Below are 24,085 nucleotides of genomic sequence, written 5' to 3' on the forward strand. Positions count from 1 at the left end.
AGCAGGCATAAAAATAGGAAAACAAGAATGTGTAAAAAAGAACCAATTTGGAAACCAGGAAATGAAGATATAAAAATTTCAACGTATGAGACAAACTCCAGATTACCTGGAGTCCAAGAGGTAATTGATGAATTAGAAGACATCCTCAGAATCTAACTCAGAATTCAGACAGAAAAATAAACGAAAAAATAGTATGTCCGAGCACTTAGATACAAATAACAGGATGAGAGAACTACAGGCCAAAAAGGTAACTGAGGGTAAATGTATAACCTTGAGTGCATTCGCTAATTTTTTTTTAATCTGGAAAATAAGGTTAGCATTCAATTTAAGGAACAGGAGACAGGAGAAACACAGTAAGCCTGAAAAGATCAGAAGAAAAAATTTAACTATATATTGTGATCCCTAGGATCACTTTTATTTCCTTTCCATAGATAGTACGTTAATAAAAATGGGCAATGAATGTATTCAAAACAATATAGGGTGGAGAAAACATAAGCTAAACCTGCCCATTAAGCTAAATGTGCAAACTTAAAGGCACAATTAAAATTCAGAGGAAACAAATTGCTTTCTTCATGAAACAGTGATTAATATTCTAAGACAGAATATTTCTATTATCAGTGGCAGTTTTTGCTAGTTCTCTACTCTGTTCCAAACTGCAAGTGTTGATTTGCTTTATCATGTGAGAATTTTAGAAAAGTATAGCAATGTTTTACAGCTCATGCACACCAGGGGGAGCTTTCGCCTTTCCTATCTAAGAAGTCTAAGTTAAATCTAATTTGCTTATCATTGCATACTAATGTTTTTAAACAGCCTATCAAATACAAAAGGTCATGAGCTAGTCAACATTATTATCACTATTATTTTTAAAGTTATTCCCAATTAAGAAAATGCACTGTAGTAAGAGAGTTTTTTTTAAGCTTTGAATAAGCTAGTTACATTGCACATTGCACAACAAAAATGATGCTAGCTTGAGATCCTATAAATTATTGCTTGCAGCATACTTTACAAAGATACGTACCAACTCCTACTGCCTACAACATACAATAAGCATTTCACTATGTACTAGCTTGTTTGGATTAACCTGTTAAGCAAAATATAAACTCCATGGAGTTTTGCATTCCTCCCTCACATGCAGAGATACTCACAGCTCAGTTTCATTCATTCACCACGTTCAACAAATTTTGTAGCAATTATAGAAATAATTGCGTGAAATTTAGTTTACCGGGGCATTGAATTTTTAAAAAAAGTTTCATTTAGTTGCAGATCCACGTTATCTGATGGCCTTATAAAATTAACAACTGGATAAGGATGACTAAGGCAATTTGGTATGGGATAAATACATTAAAAAATAGTATCTCAATCGTCCTTGTATTCCCACTTCTTAGCACAACTGCCGGCAAGGTGGACATACATCATAATGAGTGACCGGCCAAAAGTTAAAAAAAAAAAAAAAACATGGTTTTATTGATTGGGCTAAAGTCTTCATAATTTATGACACAGCCTCCCTTCCAGAAAGATCCAAATGAACGTCGGAATAACTGCAAAATGGTATTAAATGACCTGACGGTGATAGAGAAAGAATACCCTTCTTAAAACGCGCGGGCCAAATGTGCATAGCTCGGTTCAGCTATGAGGCCCTTAGGCAGACGGCTGGGCTGGGCCGGGCTGGGGAGATGGGGCAAGATTTAAAACAAAGAAAAATAAAAGTGAGAAAGTCTTCTGTCGCTATCCTCTTTATATCTTTAGAAAAAGTCCCGAATTTTAACACAAAATATTTCAGTGAAATCCAGTAACACCACGGACTTCTTAAAATCGTCCTCAGCTCACCACCGTGGGGCTGACAGCACCCGCAGCAACTTCGCCCTGGGCTCTCCCCACATTTCAGAGCACTCAGCGACGTCAGCCCTCTTTGGAAAACTGAGGTAAGGCACGTTTAAAGAGGCGAAGCGACTTGCTCACGCTCTCTAGCCACCAAGTGGCAGAACCACAACTCGTTTTCAGGCCCTTCAAAGTCCAGATTTCCCACTCCCTCATTCTTGGGAAGCGCACACCCTTCACAAGCTAGGGACCGCATCGATACCCCCAAGCAAACGTCGACAGCGACAGGCCAGACGCTGGTGGGCAGAGCCGCGCCCCACTCTTCTCTACAGGCCGCCCGAGCGCGGACGCATTCCAGAGGCGGGATTAAACTGTAGCCGACGAATCAAAAATCTGTTTGGCAAGGCGAGGGGGCGCTCTCTCTCTGACGTCACTTCCTTCGGAAGCTGGGTCTCGGCTGCTGCTTCCAGTGTCCCACTCCCCCTCTCCCTCGGAAGTCCTACTGCTAGTGGAAGGCGGTAGTGGCACGCGCTCCTTTTGCGCTCGGATTATATCAAAGGGTAGGCGAGCGATAGCCTCCATGCCAAGAGACTTACCGAACGGAGGAGTTGTCGGGGAACCTGAGAGCCCGCACAGAAAGCTTTTTGTAGTGGTCTTTACCACTCCAGAAGGTCCTCTTTCGGAAACTTCAACTCCCAGAGGCAGACACGGTAGCTACGCGTAGGAGGCTACGGAGGTTACGTCTTACGTCAGCTAACTGCGCCAACTCCGTACCCGCAGGGGGAGAAAGGGGCGGGAGTTTATGTGGGGCGGGGTCTGGAGTTAGGGTTTCTGGAGTGGGAGATAGTTGCTTGATGTCTGTTTTTCCACTTCAAGGCAAGGTTATATCTGCGGCATATATTCACTCGTATTTCTGTGGGGATGGCGGGGGATGTTAAGACATTCCTACTCTTAAAAATTACAAGTGCGAAATACTGATGAAGGGCTCTTAATTCTTCCGTGTTGGAGATGAAAGCATCTCTTGCCTAAACTATTTGTAACTAATACAGAAGAAGGTTGTGAGTAGCACATGATTTTACACAGCTCAAATGGAAAATTAAATTTTAAAAGTGAGTCAAACTCCCAATAAGATGCGTGTAAACCTGGAATGTTTAATCTTTTTCTTGCTTACAACCGCAAGTCTTACTCTCCATTCATTTCTTGAGCGGTTTTACATATGCTATTTTGCAAAACGTCAGGTGACATTTCATTGTTTATAATACCTGACCTTATGTAATCTTTTTGCTATATATAGATCAAGTCAACTGAGGGAGGGCTGAAACATAATCCGGTAGATTGTCATTTTCTATTTGTTTTTAATTTGGTCCTCCTTTGTTTTGTTTTATTTATTTATTTATTTTGGCCGCGCCTTGCTGCCTGTGGGAGCCTAGTTCCCCAACCAGGGATCGAACCCTCGGGCCCTGCAGTGGAAGGGCAGAGTCTTAGCCAGTGGACCACCGGGGAAGTCCCTGGTCGTACTTCTAAAAGGTGATTATTGAAGAATTCGAAGAGAAGAATGTTGTTTGACTCAATGAATAGAAGACTGCCATCTCAGTATGGAAAGAACTCTGAAGTAAATTATTCTTGATATTTGAAAACATTTTAACACGTTTAAAGGTTTCAGTGAATAGAAAATTAAATTCTGAATTTGAGTTTTCTTAAAGAATTGAAATTTCTCTAAATTTAGTTACAAAACGGAAGTCACTCTTGCTTTAAACCATCAAATTTTACTTGAAAAACTATGCCAGCTGTAACATGGTTGTAAGCCACGTCTGCTTCTTCATTATCTCCAGTCCAAAAGATCTTTTAACTAAGCATTGGCAGAGAAGTCTGGATCCATTTCTGATCTGTTAGTAGGGCATCTTTTTTCAGCTGCCTCCATATCAGGCCAACGAGTAAGCTGAGGTAGGATTAGTAATTGGATATGTAGCCCTTCACATGTAGGTCATTAAACTCAGGCTGGCCATAGTGATGTGCCAGAACTTTCAACAGCTGTTCAGTTGCCCCTCAGGGATCTGTTTTATGAATAATTATGTATATTTTTTCAGCGTTAATACCTGATATCCTTAGATATTTAAAACAAAAATTTTAAATTACTTTAAAAACCCTCATATTGTAACAGTGGGGTCAATGTTTTCTTTTGACATAGCCATTTAACTTTATAATCATAGGGTGCGAAATTTAAAATGATTCTAGTATCAATCCAAACCAAGCACCAAAAACCAACAGTTTAACCAAAGATATAGAAAGCATTCAGAAAATATAGGAAGGTAAAAATCATAATATGAAATAATCTTATTTTCATTGATTTGTAAAATTCGTGTTTAATTTGACATATTCATTGAGTTCCATTTTTTGTTTGTTTTAGTACTGTTGATACAAAGATAACTAAATAATGATCTCTGTTCTTGAGGAATCCCTAGTCTAGTGGGAGAGCCAGTGTTAAAAATCATACAACATATAATGTACTTGAGATGCCTGTACATGGAAAGGAGCAACTAAATGTTCCTGGAGGTGGGGGACATAGTTTCAGAAATTGAATAATTTGCTCCATCTTGGAAAGTAAATAGGAGTTTTCCAGAGATCAAGAAGGGAAAATTTATATATTGGGAAATTAAATTAAATATTGGGAACAGTGAAAGCAAAGACATGTCATAGTTTGGTACATGACTGATAAGCTGTGGGTAGGATGAGAAAGAGAGAGGAAAGAATAACCCTAAGACTTTTTCTAATTTGGACAACTGTAGGAATGTAATTCTGTTAACTGGGTCATTTGGAGAATAGTGGAAGAAAATTAGGTTGGAAAAATTAGTTTGGTTTTGAATATATGGGTTCTGAGGAGTCTGCAGAACATCTAAGAAGAAACAGATCTAGAAATTATCAGCCCATATTTAGTACTTTAAGCCAACACAAGAGGTTGAGATCAGAGATGCTAGACCATGGGTTACAAACCTATCATGTCAATTAGGACTAGAAGGTAAATGAGGAAAGCTATCAAGGAGAACAGTGCCACAAACCTGAGAGCATACTCTGTTTAATCAGGGTACAAGTTCCAAGTAGTAGGCCTAATGACATCAGATCTCAATTTTTTTTTTTTTTTTTTTTTTTTTTTTTTTTTTTTTGTGGTACGCGGGCCTCTCACTGTTGTGGCCTCTCCTGCTGCGGAGCACAGGCTCCAGATGTGCAGGCTCAGCAGCCATGGCTCACGGGCCTAGCTGCTCCGCGGCATGTGGAATCTTCCCGCACTGGGGCACGAACCCGTGTCCCCTGCATCGGCAGGCGGACTCTCAACCACTGCGCCACCAGGGAAGCCCAGATCTCAATTTTTTTAACAGCAGCCGGAAATCTGGATTTTTACGTGAAATCTGATTTTTAAGTGTTGGCAACTATTTTGTTTGTTTTTAAGTACTGAGCAGGCTAAACAAAACGTGTCTTGGACCACATTCAGACAATTGGCAGCCACTTTGTTAAATTGGACTGTAGATTGTAGTACAGATAAAAACAGAATTTTAGGACACAAAAATATGGTAATAAATAAAATTATGAGATCCTCTAAGATGCTTGGCCTGAAAACATAGGGCAGTCATCACAAGTTATTTTAAGCCGAGTTCTGATGTTTTATTAAGTCTGAGAGTACTCTTCAGTAGGTTGGGGAGGTCTGGGAATAGAGTTACACTTGTGGGTAATTAATCTGAGGCTAAGAAAGCAAAAAAGAACCTAAATTCTTCTAAATGACGTGAAAGGTATCTAAAATCAACCTATCATCTATAATCAACTTGCATTTGGATTGCCTACAAAAGTATAGAAAAAGTTTTAAAAAATACCTTATACCCCCCCCCCTAAGTTATTGAAGACTCTAGGAAGATGACTATGGAGACAGTGTAGTCTGAATCTCTTCATTAAACAGGTAGAACATCTAGGATAGCAGAACGACGCTAATTACAAGAACAAATCATGGCTACAACAAGAAAGAATCCTTATAAAGCTCAAACTATGAACAGGTGGGAGCAAACCACCAACTTAGTATCAGCATCTGTGTAAGAGGAAATAGTGGGAAGACAACAGAGCAGCTGAAGGCCATGAGAATGGGAGGACTTCAAACTGCCAACAGGTATTCACTGAAAAGCAAGGGAGATCAATGTGAGATTAGCAGTAAAACTGACAGAATCTAATTTCAGAGTGAATACAAAAGTACGAACAGGAAGGTCTGGAAGTGCTCATGGGGTGTGAGGGTCCAAGAACTCTCAAAACTCAATGAACCTGGAAAAAAGCCCAACACTAAGAAGAAACTTTGGGGAGTAGAATCCAAATTGAACAGGACAGGGACAACAGAGGCAAAGAAAAAAGGTCCACATAAAAGTGGGAGAAAAGAAGAGGAGACAGAGCTAAGAAATGACCAGGATTTTATGAAAACCTCAGAAAAGGAAGCTCTAGAAGCTAGAAAAGCTATTCTACCCACTTCTGTCTCTTACACGTATAGAATAACTTATTTAGCCTAAAAATACACCATGAAAAGAATAGTAATTGAATCCTATTTAAAGCTGTTATAATAAAAAAGAATATGAAGCAGAAAAATAGATGAAAACTATAAGCTAATATTTCAAAATGAGAAATTTTTTGAATGCTAGGAGATAGAACAACATAAAACAGAAAAACTCAGAAATAAAGTGCTTGGAAAAAAGATTTGAAGAGCAGTAACAACTCAGAAAAGAATATGAAATATAAAAAGTACACATATATATTTAACATCATATTGGAAGAGTGAGCTAGTGCAGTAAGAAGAAAAGGAAATAAAAGGAAGAAGTAAAACTGTTCTCAGGTGACATGATTGTGAAAAACATCCCCCCAAAATCAACCAAAAAACCCCTCAGGGAATTAATAAGTGATTATAGCAAGGTCACAGGTGACAAGGTTAACATACAAAAGTCAATTGATTTCCTATCTACTAGCAACAAACAATTGGAACTTAAAATTCAAGAAAACATCAGCACCAAAAAGAAAGGTGTAAGCCTAACAAAATATGTACAGTATCTATATGAGTGAAACTACAAAACTCTGATGAAGGAAATAAAGATCTAAATAAATATAAGATACTCTGTGTTCATGGATTAAAAGACTCAATATTGTAGGGACGAGCACACTTTGTGCTCAGATCTTGGTTTCTAATACCATTCTTCAGTAAAAGGAACCACTTGGAGAAAGGGCTGATTCTAGGATGGGGGTGAAAACATACAAGATGAGCCTGGAGCATCTTGTAGTGCCAGAAATGAAGGAAATGCTTAAACAGACATGCACACATGGATGGGGTATGTCAAAGGAACACAGGAGCCAACTGAAAGAGCTTCTGATGGCTGAAGCTGGAACACTTGTAGATGTAAATTTAAAAGTAGTATTAGATTATAACCCCAAATATAATATAAATAGTCATGTGCTTATATGGCTATAAATGATAAATGGGGAGAAGCGACAAATCTTATGAAGAGAAATTCCAAATAATTTATATAGATGCTCCACCTTCAAGGAGGAGCAACATAATTCCCTACTCCGTAAGTACGGGCTGCCCCTACTACTTTCTTCCAAAGAGTACAGTATGGAAAAGAAGGTAAAAAAAAGAGTAAGTTTACAGTGGAGAAACCTGACGACACTTGTCAGCCAGATGATCAAGGTCAACATTGACAATGATAAATCACATTGATAGTATGTACTTTTGATATAGTGTGATGAAAATGGGACCTCTGGGGTCTTCCTCCAAATGTACAAGCCCACTCAAATCATGAGAAAAGCATTCCACAAACTCCAATAAAGGAGCATTCTGCAAAACACCTGACCGGATCCTGCAGAACACTTCAAAGCTGTCAATGTCATCAAAAATGAGGAAAATCATTATATGTGGAATCTTAAAAAAGGTGGGGGGAGTACAAATGAACTTATCTACAAAACAGAAATAGAGTTGCAGATATGGAAAACAAACTTATGGTTATCAGGAGGTAAGAGGCGGGGAGGGATAAACTGGAAGATTGGGATTGACATATACACACTACTATATATAAAATAGATAACCAATAAGGGCCTACTGTATAGCACAGGGAACTCTACTCAGTACTCTGTAATGGCCTATATGGGAAAAGAATCTAAAAAAGAGTGGATATATGTATGTGTATAACAGGTTCACTTTGCTGTACACCTGAAATTAAGACAACACTGTAAATCAACTATACTCCAATAAAAATTTTTTTTAAATGTGGAAAATCAGAGAAACTGTCATGACAACTAATTTTAATGTAACCTGGGTGGGATCTTGGAACAGAGAAAAAAAGCATTAGATTAAAACTAAGGAAATCTAAAGTAAGGATTTTAGTTAATTTGTGAATGATTAATATACCACACTAATGTAAGATATTAATGAGGACAACTGGATGCAGTCTATATGGGAAATCTCTGGAATGTCTTAGTAAATAAAATGATTCTGATCAAAATTTAAGTTTGTTTTCTTTACAATAGTTCATTGAAAGAAAGCCATCAATTTTCTCCTTTAAATGCTAGAAATTCGGTTTTATGCTGCCAAAATTAGTGTAAAGTTAGACTCCTCTTAGGGTGACTATTATTGACCCATGAGGATTTTTTTGGTTGTTGTCAAATACATGTGTGTGGAGGGATGGGAGGTGGAGGTAAAGTTTGGTTAATAACTCCATTATGGAAAATGACTATCCCTTCTGGAGAGTCTTAGATTCCAAACTTTTCAAACCTAAGTCTTGTTTACTCTTTCTAAGGAAAGGCATTTAGTGCATTTGTGTTTTCTCAAAGTGAATTCTTAAAGAATACCTTAAAAAATAGTATATGTATTCTATAATTTTTGCCTTGGAATGAAAGAGAGCATCACATCATAAGAATACAGTCCCATAAATTGGGAGATTGGGGTTGACATATACACATTATTATATATAAAATAGATAACTAATAAGGACCTACTGCATAGCCCAGGGAACTCTACGCAATACTCTGTAATGACCTATATGGGAAAAGGATCTAAAAAAGAGTGGATATATGTGTATGTGTAACTGATTCACTTTGCTGTACACCTGAAACTAACACAACATTGTAAATCAACTATACTCCAGTGAAAATTAAAAACAAACAAATAAATTGAGAAAATGTTAACTGGCAAAAGGCAAAAAAAAAAAATACAGTTCTCTCTCAGTATCCATGTGGGACTGGTTCCAGGACCCCCACTGTTACCAAACTGCGGATGCTCAAGTCCCTTACAGTTGCCCCTCCTGGGTATCCCCTGGTTCCACATCTGCTGATACAGAAGGCTGACTGTATTCTTTTTTTTTTTTTTTTTTTTTGCGGTATGCGGGCCTCTCACTTCTGTGGCCTCTCCCGTTGCTGAGCACAGGCTCCGGACGCACAGGCTCAGCAGCCATGGCTCACGAGCCCAGCCGCTCCGCGGCATGCGGGATCTTCCCGGACCGGGACACGAACCCGTGTCCCCTGCATCGGCAGGCGGACTCTCAACCACTGCGCCACCAGGGAAGTCCTGACTATTCTTAACCTACCAAAAATATTTTTTCAGGATTCCTTGAAAATGCTAACTCCCTCATTGAATTGAAAATACTATTAGATTTTATTATGACTGCTTAGGGATAACTTGAAGAGTCCCTCTAAGAATTTGTTTTTCGTTAATGTCGTGGTTCTTTCTGGAACAGAGTAAAATGTTCTGATGTTATAAAGACTTTTTATTTTGTCTATATATCCACACATTCTGACTTACTATGTGTAGTAGGTTAATACCTTTCCTTCCAACCTTTAGTGGGGTGAAGTTCATTTATCTTCTAATCTAGGAAATGAGTTAACTCCTAACAACCTCTGATATTCAACAGAAACACTACTGTACTTTGGAATCAGTCAGCTGTCTTTATTTCATAGTCTCTTATTATCACTGCAAAATAGTAGTATAGCAAATACTCCACAGTGTCATGTACTTACCAACGGTATTTCATTGCAATAGCATTGTTTTAAAATCTATTATTTGATTTTGACCTGGCTAGCACAGATCAATTTTTTCCCTTGGAACAATCCGTTCAGCCTGGAACATCTAACAACAGCAATCAAGTGCTCTTTTAGCCTCCATACAAAAGTGTGATGAACTTACTAAAAGAGACCCCCAATTAATTCTATGTCATCCATAAGAAATCAATTTTTTCTACCTCCTATTTCTAATATTTTTTAAGGAGAGTATCGGATCTAGGTCTCAAGGCTTGTTTTTCTATGGTCCCTAAATCATTTTACTAAATAAATCTGAATGTCATTTTGCTAACGTGTGAAATGATTGTTGTTAGGATATACTACAATGTGTTCAGTGCTTAGCATAGTGTATTGTACATAGTAATTGTTCCAAAGATGGCAGCTCTTTTTTTTTGTATTGTGCTGTGCTTCTGTCCTGCTTCACATACTATGTAAATAGCTGATTTACTTGTGATGAGATTTGGAGGTATCTCCCACATATATTGTACAATGTTTGCTTGATCAACAGAGCAAATGAGGAGAATGCCTCTCCTTTGGTACCCAGAATTCACTGAATATGAAGACTTTGGCATTCTTATTTCATCTCTGTGAAACAGTCTTAAGAAGTCTTTCAAATGTCTTTGTAAAAAGTTACAAGCAAAATATAAAAGGATGATGGTTTTTATTACCAAGAGAAGCAGCGTTATTTGAACACCCTGTGTTGAAATGACTACTTAATACAGTGACTCATAGGAGCTTTCTAGTGAAAAGCAAATGCTCAATGAAACAGATTTTGTTAGGCAATAGTGATATGCCTTTTGTTGGTTGGATTCTGGTAAACACCTGACAATGAACGGTCCTTTACCCGAATAGACATGTATCATGCACCACATAGTCTAACCACAAACATGTAGCTGTGAGCCTAAAATGGAAATACAAAGTTCTCATAAGATTCAAACTAGTTCTTAATTTAAATAAGTATGTAAAGTTTAAGTGGCTATAGTGGCTTCATGTCACTATGTATATAATGAAGAAATTGTGGGAATACATAGAAATCTATTCAAATGTAAAGCAATAAAGCACTTTCACATTATCTTGTATTTGTAATACCCACTATTCGTAAAAACTTATATTTCTTTAACAGTTATTTTTCTAAGAATGGCCTTTTCTATTTACCCCAGGATAACATTATATATAAAGTGATTGTCATAACCAAATATTTTATTTTTGTATAGGTATTTTAGTCATGATTTATATATAAAACATGATAGGAAATGAAGTTCTAATCTCAATAGACGATAAAGACAAACAATTTTTACATTTCAGTTCTTTATACAAGAATATATTTCGAGAGGAAATATGCTTAACTGTGAGATTTTTAAATTTTAGATTTCATCTTGTGGCCCTGTCTATAAAGTTGACTGTCTTACCTGGTGGTGTGTGGGGGGGGGTTGTCTAGAAGATTTAAGCTTAAGGTTAGGATTCTAGAAAAGGGTTTGGAGAGAGATGAGGGTAGATTTAGGAACCCATTTTATGGTTAAAGATGGCCATAAGTATTTTCAAATTCATTCCAAAAAGCCCTTCGCCAGCACTTTATTCCTTCCTTTGCCAAAACATCCCCACGTGCCCCCCAAACCACCTCATTTTAGTAGGTTTTATTCATATCAGGTTTCTCTTGCAGAAGTGCACAAGGACAGAGTTGGTTTAGTTAATGTGGCCTTAGCCATACTAGGGTATTCACTTTAGAGAAGTGTCATAATTAATTTTCTGTAGCAAAAGTGTTAAGGGCTGGAATCCCCCTTCTGAGTTTCTTCCTAGAAATGGGATTCAGAAAGCACAGGGGACTCCAGCCAGCCAGTCTGGGGACTCAGGCAAATGTTTTCTGTCATAGATATAGCTAGAGGTCTACTATGATAAACTCAATTGCCTGCTAGTATGTTAATGGTAGACAATGCTGATTCACACATAAGGAGAACCATCTAGGTTTCAGAACTGAATGTTTTATCTAAAATTATTTTGAAGTGATTGGTGATGGTACAAGTTAAAATTTTTAAATTTAAATTCTAAAATTCAGTGATTTTTTAAATAATAGCATACACATGGTATAAAAAATTCAGATGACCATACAAGACAATAAAATTCCAATTTATCTGAGTTTGCAAATCCTCACCACCCTCCCACATAAAGTGGTAAATGTGAAGACAGGCATTTAATGTTATAGGCATGATGATAATTATGTACTGAGCAGAAAAGTATCACCAGTTTTCCTTGAATGCCCCTCAGTACTTCTAAATTTATAGGATGGTAGACTGGTTTAGTTTAGCTCTCAAAAGTGAAAATTTTCTTGATTTTTCTTATTGAGTAAAAAATAAATAAAAAGAGTGAGAGACTGAAAACTACAGCCCACCTAAGATTAATCATTAATAGTGAGCCCTTCTGTGAACTTAGGTCCTGATTTTGGAGTTTGGAATCTGACCTTTCCCCCAAAAGATAACCATTATTGTTGCAGGTTCTGAGAAGGGTCACTCCCTCGCTGCCATTGGAAGAGTCCACTTCTCAGTGTCTCCTAGCTGGGAACTGGATGCATTAGAGGGTAGCTAGTCAATATGATTCTTCTTGCTGTGCTTTTTCTCTGCTTCATTTCCTCATATTCAGCTTCTGTTAAAGGTAAGTTTGTGTTGCTTTCTGCTAAACTTTAATTTTAATCGTTGAGGGAGAAAAATGTGTGTGTGTGTGCGTGTGTGTGTAGTGAAAGAATTCCAAACTAAGCGATCTTCAAAACCATGTAACTTTGGAATGTTGGTGAAGGCATGACTGGGTTGGAATGAAAAGCAAATTCAAATTCCTACATAAAGAAAACAGAGGTTCCTTTTACTTTCAGTCCCTCAGACTAGCATGCTTCTTGCTTCATTTTCTCATTCATGGTTTATTTTTAAAAGGGAGAAAAAAAGATGCCAACTATTGTTACCTGCTGCTGTTGGTCACTCAATGAATGCAGCTCCTTCATTTGAATTGTAAAAGTAGATCTAAAAAAAACAGTTCTTAAATTTCCTTCTAGTTGCCTAGCAATGTGATATCAAGAAGAATTAGACCCAATGAAAAAGGCATTTGACTTGCCAAAGGATTATGAATGAAATGGTAAAGGCTGTATTTAATTCCATTACCATTCAGAAGTGATAGGACTATCAGAGTTGGTGAATTACAGAAAATAAAACTACATGACTTAGATTTAAGAAGTAACACTTATCTTTGGAAAAATAGTGTTGCTCATTATAGTTTCTATTTTAAGATGATTAAAAAACACATGAATTGATAACTTTCAGAGCAAACATTTTGAGTAATGATTTTAAAAAGCTGTATGAAATGTACTAATATGGAATCTTGTTTTAAATCAGCTAGTTTATGCACGCCTTGAATTTCTAAATGTTGCACCTGTAGAATCATCACTTTTTAGAATCTCTTAAGAGGACTCACTGTCAAAGCCAGTTGGCCTAAGAAAAGACTTAGCATGATAGGGTCCAACTTTAATAACTGTGTACTCTTAGTAAGTGATAAAAAGTAATTCACCTGTAAACTTTTAAAAGCCTTTTGGGATAACTATGGCTTTTTTTCATAAGGTAAAGTTTGTCTCAAGATTTTTTTGCACAGAAAATTTTCACATGAGGAAAAGAGACAATCTTTGCTATTGGAGCAATAAAAGGGGGGGGGATAAATTATTTCACCTAAGCAAATCACACTTTAGGTTCTTGAACTAAAGATAATATATATATTTTTACCAGATTCTAAAATGTTCAGTATTTAAAGATACAGTCCTTACTTGGATGAAAAGAAATTTTAATGAGAAAAAAGTAAAGGTTTGTAAATTATATCTGACAGAGAATTGTTATATAGAAAGCTTACATTTTATTATCTGTCAAATAAACTGTTGAATATTGGAAATATGAATGATTCATACACCATGAGATCAAACCAATACCATGATTATTTTGAGAAAAATAATTGAGATATAGTAGTTATTGTGGACTTCTCTTTCTTCCCCCCGTCCTACAAATGAGAACGTTGGATAACTTGATGTTTTCAAATACATGCACTTATAAAGATTTAAACACACACACACACACACACACACACACAGAGCAATGACATACAGGGAAATATGACTTAGAACATAACAGATAGCTACAGTTTTTTGTGTGTAAGTTCAGTGGCAAATCCAGAATTTTAGAGCCTGAAGCTTATGCAATTTAGGCTCCATCTTTGAAAAAAAATCTACTTTTTTACAAAAATATCCTACTTTTGCAAATGTTACTGAAAAAAAGATATGGCATGTGTACACAATGCTAGGGTCCCCTTCCAAGATCTTGGAAGAAGCCTGGGTAAGTGAGGGCTCCAATGCTTAAGCATTATTAGCATCATGGTATAAGCTGCTTTTGCCAAATACCATGAATAAAAAGTACAGGACTTGACAGCTCTCTTTTACCCAGATGGGGTAATTTTTTGTATTATAGTACCATGGTTTAATTATAGATTCCTTGCCCTTTGCAATGATTGACATTTAATAAGCGAACTACGTGTGAAGAGTTTACTTTAAAATCAGCCCATTATAAATTTGGAGATGTTATGCATCACTTCAAAAGTCATCTCAAATTTAATTCTCAATGCAACTATTTAGCAAATTCCCAGATCTGGGTGGATGTTGAGAGAGGTTGGACCATAAAGAGGATGGAGGGGGGGTTTAGAATTAGAATGGAAAAGGGTCTATTTAGAAGAGATATGCTGATATGCTGACTGAATGTTTGGAAGACTCAGGTTTCCCTTACTTTTACTGAATCACATTTTTAATGGTGGGTCCATTCTCAGTGCCTTCTTTGGGTTTTCTTTATAGTGCTTTTCCTTTTGATAACCTGCCCATACACTTTCTATTTAATCTTGTTACCTGAACTGTTCCTTCACACCCAGTCTTTCTCTCAGTGCCTGGCCCTACCATGCTTTTCAGTTCATTCACAATAATCATCTTCCATATTTTCTCCCTTATCCTTCATCCTACTCGTTTACTTCCAGCCTTCTAGTCTTCTGTTGGGTTCGTAAATCCCATTACCTATCTTCCTTATCACCAACGCAGGTCTCTTCAAGCCTCACCTTTATTAACATCTCTATTTTGTCTTTTTGCTTAAGTCAATGAACTATTATATTGATCTAAGTTTAATTAAAGAATATTTGAAGATATTTCTTAAAAAGTTCAAAATTAAGAGTTTTGTTCCTTTTACATGACTAAAAATTCCACTTGAAGGGGCACCTTGAAGAGGTACTGACTCCTTTGGGGGCTAAAATTGATTTCTTGTTTAATCTACCATCAGTTCCAATTGCCATTCTGCATACTCTACAGAGCAACACCTTAAGACAGAAATTTAGCCACCAATATAAATGGGACATGCCCCCACTGCCCAGTATTGCTGGATCTCTGAATAACAGAAACAGAAATATCAATAATTATCAAAGAGGAAAGGATAAAAGGGACAACACTTCAGCACTGTCAGCACTTATTTAAACCATTTTAGGCTTTATCTCCTGTTGAAAGAGGTAGGAAAAAGTTCTAGGAGAACAAAGCCCAGTCTTTCCTGTGCTTTATCACTTCCAAATCATAGTCAGGAACTGATATATATTGTCGTTTTTCACGTTCTTTTGACCAGTCAAGTAAAAGAAAAAAAAGAAAAAGAAAAAAGAACAACATGATAGTTTGGAAAGCTTTGGAATTAAAGAGAGGCTACTTTACTGCAAACTTTTCATAGCTATTTTAATCAGAAGACACCTTCAGGTAGTACACAAAACTTGAATTTTAGCATATTCCAACATCAAATTCTGCATTATATCTGCTATGTTGGATTAAATGTGGAGTCAGCTTTTTTCAGCTGCCATATACTGCTTACCTTTCAGACTTGCTGTGAGGATTAGATAAGACAACATGTATTTCCTTTTTGCCCTACGTGGAATTTGATAGGTGTCATAAAAAGAAGACCTCTTTGACCAAAATACCTTCCTGGTCAGAAAGCCAGTGTTTGACCCTGCAGCAGTGTCCCCAGTTAAAATGCAGAAGAGGTGGAGATCAGGGAGGCTAGAGGGAGTCCCAGACTTCATCTCCTGCAAGGTTTCTCCTGACTTTGTCTGCCTTCTGTATCTCATACCTGAGGTTCTGCCTGACTTGGTGTTTGGACACAGCCTGTTTTTGTGTACACACTTGAGACCCCCTCCTACACTTCCTTCTCCTGGCTTTTCTTGATTCCTATTAAACGCCTTATTACCTTTCTTTGCAGGTTTGTCAGATCATGTATAACTTCACCACGCAAACCTCTCCAGTGGCTCCTCATGTCACTCAACCAAATTCGAAATCTATGCAAATATCCCCCCAAGTCTCCCAGCCACCCATGGGTACCTATTTGACCTCATCTCCTTCTGCTATGTATTTCACTTAGCCAATCCCAGCCTCTTTGGCCTCCTTACTGTTCCTCCATTACACCTGCATGAACTCTCCTCAGGGCCTTTGAACTTGTTACTCCCTCTGCGGAGGGGCGGGGGCTGGGTAGGAATGTGGGGAAGGAGGGAAGGGGGGTGCTCTTTCCACAGACATCCATGTGGCTAACCTAAAGTATTTGCCCAGAGTATTACCTTCTCACAAAGCCCTTTCCCTTAGCATCCCAGTTCCCTTTCCTGTTTCATTTTTCTTCATTAGCACTTCTAACATACTTTACAATTTGTTTATGTACTTGCTTTTTAAATTTTCCATCCCTTCCTCATTTAAAGGTAAACTCCACAAAGGTAGAAATTTTGTCTGCTTGTTAACTGGTATAGCCCCAGAGCCTAGAAAAGTGCCTACTACCCAGTAGGTGCTCAGTACATCCTTGTTGAATGAAAGAATGAATGAATGAATTCCTAGCTCACTCCCCAGGAATGGAAGAGTTCAACCTAAAGGTTTTATGTGTATAGTATAGGTAAGAGCATGGTCTCTAGATCCAGACAGGGTGTTAGAGGCTCCGCCACTGGGTAAAGTGTATAATCTCTGTGTCCCTCGATTTCTTCATCTATAAAATCAGGCTAATAATAGTACCCACCCCATTAGGTGTTTGTGAAGATTTAATAAGTTAATGTGTATAAAACACTTAGAACAGTTTATCAGAGACAATGTATTTGACCTTTTTTTCCTCTGGGCAGTAGGCGCCATAGTAGGTGATAGAGACAGTAAATAGTAAAGACTTTTCAGAGGTTTACTAATTTCTGGATTTCCAAGTAATTTCACTTCCTTTCTCAGCTGCCTCACTTCTGTCCTAGTCATCTCAACCTCCTTTCCTGTCCCTCTCCCACGTGCATATGTCCTGAGGGAAAAAAAGATATGGTTCCCTATATAGTTAACTAGGCAATGCTACCCTGTTAGCACTGAGGAAAAATGTATACTGAAGTCATTTTTTTTACTATCTTCTGCGAGCTATGGATAGAAAACATACAAAGACTTTGTATAACCATAAACTGCAAGTCATCTCTGGGAAAGACTTGATCCTACTCTTTTACATTTCTTTGGGTTAAAATAAACTGACTTGGAGAGTGTATGAACTCCTCCAAATATCAATTTTTTTTGGTCATAATACTGACTTGTATACTATTTGACATTAAATTGTCCCTGCCAGATTAAAGCCTGTGCTAGGATTTTATGTAGGAAAACATTGTTTTATTCAGGAATAGCTAATTTAAATTTACATATGTGTAGCCTTGAAATGTACATTCATACTAAAAGTTTACTAATTAAATTAATAGGATAAAGTGCATTAGAGGGATATTCTTTAAATACTCAAAATATCCAATGTAAGGGACTGCTTTCTAACTACTAAAATTACTTTGGCTTTGATCTCTTGTATTTAAATGATATGTTAATAACAAATATTTTTTATTAAATTATAAAGCAATCTCTGGCTGCATCTCTACTTGAAATCATATTCATTATACCTCAGTAAAGCTGGGGTGGGGGGCAGGGAAGCAATCATATTCATATAATTTAAAGCAATACAATGATATTTCTTTAAAAAATATTCTATGGGCTTCCCTGGTGGCGCAGTGGTTGAGAGTCCGCCTGCCGATGCAGGGGACACGGGTTCGTGCCCCGGTGCGGGAAGATCCCACATGCCGCGGAGCAGCTGGGCCCGTAAGCCACGGCCGCTGAGCCTGTGCGTCTGGAGCCTGTGCTCCGCAGCGGGAGAGGCCACAGCGATGAGAGGCCTGCGTACCACGAAAAAAAACAAAAAACAAACAAACAAACAAAAATAAATAAAAAATATTCTATAGTTCAAGCAGGGCAATATTTAGATAATCTGATTACTGATTAAGAATACAAGCTAAGGTTTTCTGAAATGGAAGCTTATTTCTTTGTTGTGGTTTTTGTTGTTGTTCAAGCTAATAATTTCAGCAGGTAGAGCAGTAGAAATTTTTCACTTAGCAAAAATTTACTTCCATTAGCAAACATAAGCTCCCACTGTGTACCACTGTGCTAGATAGCACAGCCCCTGGCCTGATGGGTGCCTTACAGCTAAGACTTGACTTGTGTCACTATCTTTATGCAGGTCACACAACTGGTCTCTCATTAAATAATGACCGGCTATACAAACTCACATACTCCACTGAAGTTTTTCTTGATCGGGGCAAAGGAAACCTCCAAGACAGCGTGGGCTACCGAATTTCATCCAATGTGGATGTTGTCTTACTGTGGAGGAGTCCTGATGGTGATGACGACCAACTGATCCAAATTATGGTGGGCATTTTCTACCAGAGAGATGCAAAGATTAGATGTCAGCAGTCTTTGAGAAGTGTACCATTCAACAGCACTTGTCTGTACTCTTGGTCATATAGTCATTGAATTTGTTATCCATCACTGAAATAAGTAGAGATACAGTTTTGAAGGTTTTGCTAACCAAAAGTGATCTGATCTTTCCAAATTGTTGAAGCAGGCAAATGAAGGTGTATATGGGTGAGTAACTGAAGTATGATGTCCAGTTCTATGTGTCATACTAATAGACACATTAAACTAGAATCCATTTGAAGTGTTCTGAAACTAAGGAGTCTAGAATCCATGTTATGTGTAAAGCAATCGAGACCACTCTAACTGAAGGAGGAGATAAATTGTGACCTTCCAACTTTTCTGAGTTCCTTGATCCAACAGGTAAAATTACCAATGAGGGAGTAAACCTTTTCTGCATTGTTCTTGAGGACAGAACGAGGTGCTCCCCTGAATGGCAGTGTTTGGTCAGTTATGATGCTTTAGATTTATGTGTTGACAAAGAGATTCAAATTATATGGCCTTTGGGGCCTGTTCCGGTTTCAATATATGGTGAGTCCACACTTGCTTTTCAAGGACCTAAAGGCAATAGTTTCTCTAGTATAGTCAGTTCTCCTTCTACATGTCAGTGTGAAACAGGTACACAGGACCAAGATTTGCTTCATTGTCACTGATAAGTAGTTACTGATATACTTTATAATGAGTTGTCACTGCAATACGTTTATCAAGTGATCTTTGCTTCTTTGGTTGTCTCTAATAGCTGTGTGTGTTTTCCAAGTTGGATCAAAATTTTATCATCCACCTCACTAAGCCATTTCTCAATAGAACAGTAATTTGCAGAAAACACTCTGTACCTCTTTGTTCAGTAATCAGACTCTTCATTTTAATTTTGTATGTACAAATAAAGTACAGTGGGGCAGGGTTCCTTTCAAACAAATGGTACAGAAAGTGAAGAGAGCAGGCAAACAGCAGCAGTTCAAAATAAATGCAGAGAGTGACAATGACATAAAAGAGCTATCTTCTAGCCACAATTATTGTAGGCCTGAAGTCACAGATTTCTTTTTTTTTAATTTTTAAAAATTTTTATTGGAGTGTAGTTGATTTACAATGTTGTGTTAGTTTCAGTGTGCAGCAAAGTGAATCAGTTATACATATATCCACTCTTAAAAAAATTTTTTTTTCCCATATAGGCCATTACAGAGTATTGGGTAGAGTTGAAGTCACAGATTTCCTTGATGTCAGTATTTTTACCTAATTCAAAAATCTAATTTTTAATGCCTTCTCCATTCTTTTAAAGTTGATAGTTAGGTCCTATGAATCATGAATTGAGAATGACAGAAGAAATTATGGCCAACCCTGTTTATTGCTTTACCATTTTATTTTCTAGGAGACTCTGATGGAAACAGACATAGGAAGTTTTTCTAATAGGTTTCTTTCTATGATTCCAGATAAAAGATGTAAAGGTTGAAAATGTGAATAAACAGAGAGGAGAGAAGAGCATTTTCAAAGGAAAAAAGCCATCCCAAATCATGAGAAAGGAAAACTTGGAAGCTCTACAAAGACCTGTGCTCCTTCATCTAGTCCATGGAAAGGTAAAAGTGATTTTTGGAGTTCCACATTTTTTTTTCCAACTTCATATTTTCCTCTCCTTCAGTAGATATTATTTTAGGTGATCATGGTGTCACTACTTTTATGGAAAATGGAATTTTTCAAGAACTAATAAACAGAAGTTGCAAATTAAATGTTTCAGAAGTAAATCAAGGCATTGGATTCACTTATATTTCCTAGCCATTTATGTTCCCTATTTTTATGAAAAATCTTTATATAGGATCAAGTATATGTTTATTGGTAAGAAGCATAATTAAAAGGTACATTCCTTATTAAATTAGGAAGAACTCAAAAGATATTGTAACACAATAGGTCATCAGAGATGATTGGATAAATTCAGGAAAGTAGACAAATCATGAGAATGAAATGATCTAACTTAGATAATGATATTAACTTGTCATAAGAAACCAATAACTGGATTAAGTACAAAATTGAAGCTTTTGAAGGGGTATGGCATTTCTAAGATAGAGTTGATTCTTTAGAAAAACATTTAGATTATTTTATAGCTACGACTGAGAAGTATTTTATATGTTAAAGTAATGAATGAACACTATAATATACATTGGAAGTTTGCTCTGAAAATTCTGTAACTGTGTATTTCTTACGGTTTGAGTCTAGTCTATTAAAATGGTCTTAGTATGTTTGAAATTGAAAAGCAATTTTGATCTGTGAATTATCAAGCATTACATATGTGAGTTTATGAAAAGTATAGATGTTATACTGACATGTATAAAAACATATTAGTATAAGATGAAAGCTTACTTTTAGGAACTAAAGTAGAAAACCAGAAAGGGATCATTATAGTTAAAACTACAAATCTCTAAAATTTCTTTAGATCCAAAATTTCTAGATTCAAACTAAAAGTGAAAACAAATACTTCAAAATATAAATTTCAGACATGAAATATTTTGCTATTCATGATGCTCATTTTTAATAAAGTACTAAAAAGGGACTCACAAGAAGGATTATTATATCATCACTCTCCTGCAACCAAACATGAATCACCATTTCAAGAATCCTTTTCTTCCTTCTCCACTTGTTAAAATACTTACCATGCTTCAGGCTTTGCTTGCAGGCCCTTTCTTTTATAAAGTTCCCACCCTTCTAGCCAGCTGGAAATAACCATCCCTCTTCAGGACCCTCTTAGCACTTTATAGCTCACTCATGCCCCTCATTACTTTCCTTTTGGTCATTTGTGTTCATTGCTAGCTTATGGGTTTTGGTGGAGAAAATTGCTGTTCCTCTTTATATTCCAGCCCTTCTACTCCCTTCCTCCCCAAAGCACCCAGAACCAAGCCTTGCACTGACCAACTTGGTGTTCTGAAAGCCTTTCCCAAACCCCATACTCCCCTGAGCTTATTTCTTTTTTTTTTTTTTTTTTTTTTTTCTTTTTGCGGTATGTGGGCCTCTCACTGTTGTGGCCTCTCCCGTTGCGGAGCACAGGCTCCGGATGCGCAGGCCCAGCGGCCATGGCTCACGGGCCCAGCCGCTCCGCGGCATATGGGATCCTCCCAGACCGGGGCACGAACCCGTATCCCCTGCATCGGCAGGCGGACTCTTAACCACTTGCGCCACCAGGGAGGCCCCCCTGAGCTTATTTCTATCCAAGCATTTATCACAGTGTATTGTAATTCTCTCTTTACTTGTCTACCATCCACATTCCGAGTAAGCTTCTCTTGGGTGGCAGTTGTGTCTTTATCTTGTATATTCAGCACCTTGTTCATAGTGGGAACTCAATAAATGTTTGTAAATTAAAGGAATGAACAAATAAGGTTATATGGGGCTAAAATGAGTCAGACTTTGAGGAAGTCTGTGCCTATTGTTTGCTTAATAATAGCTAAAACATACTTAGTGGTTAATGCCTGCACGGACTGAAGGCATTACATGAATTCTCTCTTTTTCCTCATGACAGCCCTAGGAAGCAGGTGCTGCTTTTTCATCCTCTTGTAATAGATGAGGAAACCAAAGTTAAGAGAAGTAAAGAAACTTGCCTGGGGTCACACAACTGGCAAGTGGTGGAACTGGGATTTAAAACAGGTTTCTGTGCCGGAAGCGTTTATATTTTACTGTCTTTTCGAGCTGGAATGTATTTGGGGGGGAAAAAAGTCTGGTTGCCTTGTAGTCTTCTTTTTATTCTTCACTGTATCTATTAACTCACTTGATTTTCATATGGCACAACTTTATTAACAACATGAAATACTGTTATTTTCATCTCTGGCCTTCCAATGTGGCAACATGCTTGATTTATAAACTATTAGTTGCATTTATAATCTTAATGGCAAACCAATCATTTTATAGCCCCTTGGGTAGCGGTTGAGTACAAAGTCTTTTGTTACACATACAAAAGCACTTAGTGCCCTCCCTGTTCAAAGGCTGGGATGGAGCTGCCACATCATTATTTCAGTGACTCCAACATGCCATTTCTACAGGAGCTATTACTTGTGATGATTTACTGCAGCTACAGGTCAAAGTACATTGTGGTATCTTTCAATTACACAATAAAGTACTTGTTGGAAAAAACATGACCCTGGAGACTCAGAAGCCACTTGGACTTTTTTAGCCACATCATTGTCAGAAAGATCATTACTTAAACTATCACTTCATTTTACTATGAGAGAAATTATGAAAAGGAAGACTGTACTGCTGTTTTCTCAATGAGTATTTTCTATCCCAGGCTCAATTTAAGAAATTTCTGTGATTTCAAGGATACTCATCAGCATGTATTTTTGTCCTCCCAGAGCCCCCTGTTTTAAGCTCCCACATTTACGTTGGAAAAGATATCTCATGGAAATACTTAGATGCATATTTATTGCACATATTTTTTTCCATGCCTACTTATCTCCCCTACTTAAATGTTTGGGTATGACTCTAGTTTTATCTACAAATCATAGATGAAGTCAGAAATTTGACAGTTTTCTGGTTAAGACTGACATGCAAAAGATGCCTCAAGTTACAGTGTTGAATGCTAATCCAATTAACTAGAATATTACCAGACTTCTATTTCTGGTTTTTGCTCAGTATTGATTACATTAATCATGTGGCTGCCGAGTCTGTCCCTTATTTTGTGTTGTTCCTAGACATTGATTTGCTCTCTGAATCTGGCAGTGTGGCTCCTGTACACACACGGAACCTCCAAAAGAAATGTGGCACCTTGAAAACCTTCTAATTCTTTATAGATTTCTTCACTTGTCTGTTTTCCAATGTACCATTTCTTAGCTGTGCTCTGTCTTAGATACACATGAAAGAGACATAGCTTCAGCTAAGTAGACCAGATAAAATGATTAATCTCTGTTTGCTGAGATCCTTTTTATTTTTGCTCTTTGACCAGTTAATGAAAATTCGCTTTCTCTTATTCTTAACGAGTGTGTAAATTAAGGGAATGTATAGAAGTAATTTTTTCCTAAGGAAAAGAAATGTATAATCCCTACTGATTCCAAGGGGAGATTGGCCCTCAAAATTATCCCAGAAGAGGCACTGAGTCTCCTTTCCCACAACCCACCCTTCCCCCTCTATGTTTTGTTTCCTTTGGTTAAAGTCTTAGTTTGTGACTAGTCTACGATGCTGCTGGTCTCTGGCAGTTTTGGGGACTGTGAATTTATTTATTTATTTTTTTAATTTTTTTTTATTTTTAATTTTTTTGCGGTACGCGGGCCTCTCACTGTTGTGGCCTCTCCCGTTGCGGAGCACAGGCTCCGGACGATGAACAGGCTCAGCGGCCATGGCTCACGGGCCCAGCCGCTCCGTGGCATGTGGGATCTTCCCGCACCGGGGCACGAACCCGTGTCCCCTGCATCAGCAGGC

The 24,085-nt window shown here is 37.5% G+C and overlaps 2 protein-coding genes across 10 annotated transcripts in view; one reads left to right on the forward strand and one right to left on the reverse strand.

Moving 5' to 3' along the window:
* The window catches only part of TRMT10A (tRNA methyltransferase 10A), a 36,621-nt gene extending 34,079 nt beyond the window's left edge, over positions 1–2,542 (reverse strand). For 2 of the 8 annotated variants that reach the window (XM_060115361.1, XM_060115379.1), the window contains exon 1: positions 1,828–2,161. The gene's annotated coding sequence lies outside the window, so the exon portion shown is untranslated. The other 6 variants (XM_060115387.1, XM_060115394.1, XM_060115354.1 and 3 more) reach the window with 5 other exon arrangements.
* Positions 2,362–24,085, forward strand: part of MTTP (microsomal triglyceride transfer protein) — a 57,210-nt gene continuing 35,486 nt past the window's right edge. The window contains exons 1-3 of one of the 2 annotated variants that reach the window (XM_060115340.1): positions 2,362–2,528; positions 3,249–3,345; positions 20,125–20,268. In XM_060115340.1, coding sequence (XP_059971323.1) covers positions 20,206–20,268 — 63 coding nt within the window. In that variant the 5' untranslated portion in view covers positions 2,362–2,528; positions 3,249–3,345; positions 20,125–20,205. Of the gene's footprint in view, positions 2,529–3,248; positions 3,346–12,442; positions 12,529–18,464; positions 18,653–20,124; positions 20,269–24,085 lie in introns of those variants that run through there. The other variant, XM_060115331.1, reaches the window with a different exon arrangement.

This window comes from Mesoplodon densirostris, chromosome 1 (assembly GCF_025265405.1).
Source record: "Mesoplodon densirostris isolate mMesDen1 chromosome 1, mMesDen1 primary haplotype, whole genome shotgun sequence".
Lineage (NCBI taxonomy): Eukaryota > Metazoa > Chordata > Mammalia > Artiodactyla > Ziphiidae > Mesoplodon > Mesoplodon densirostris.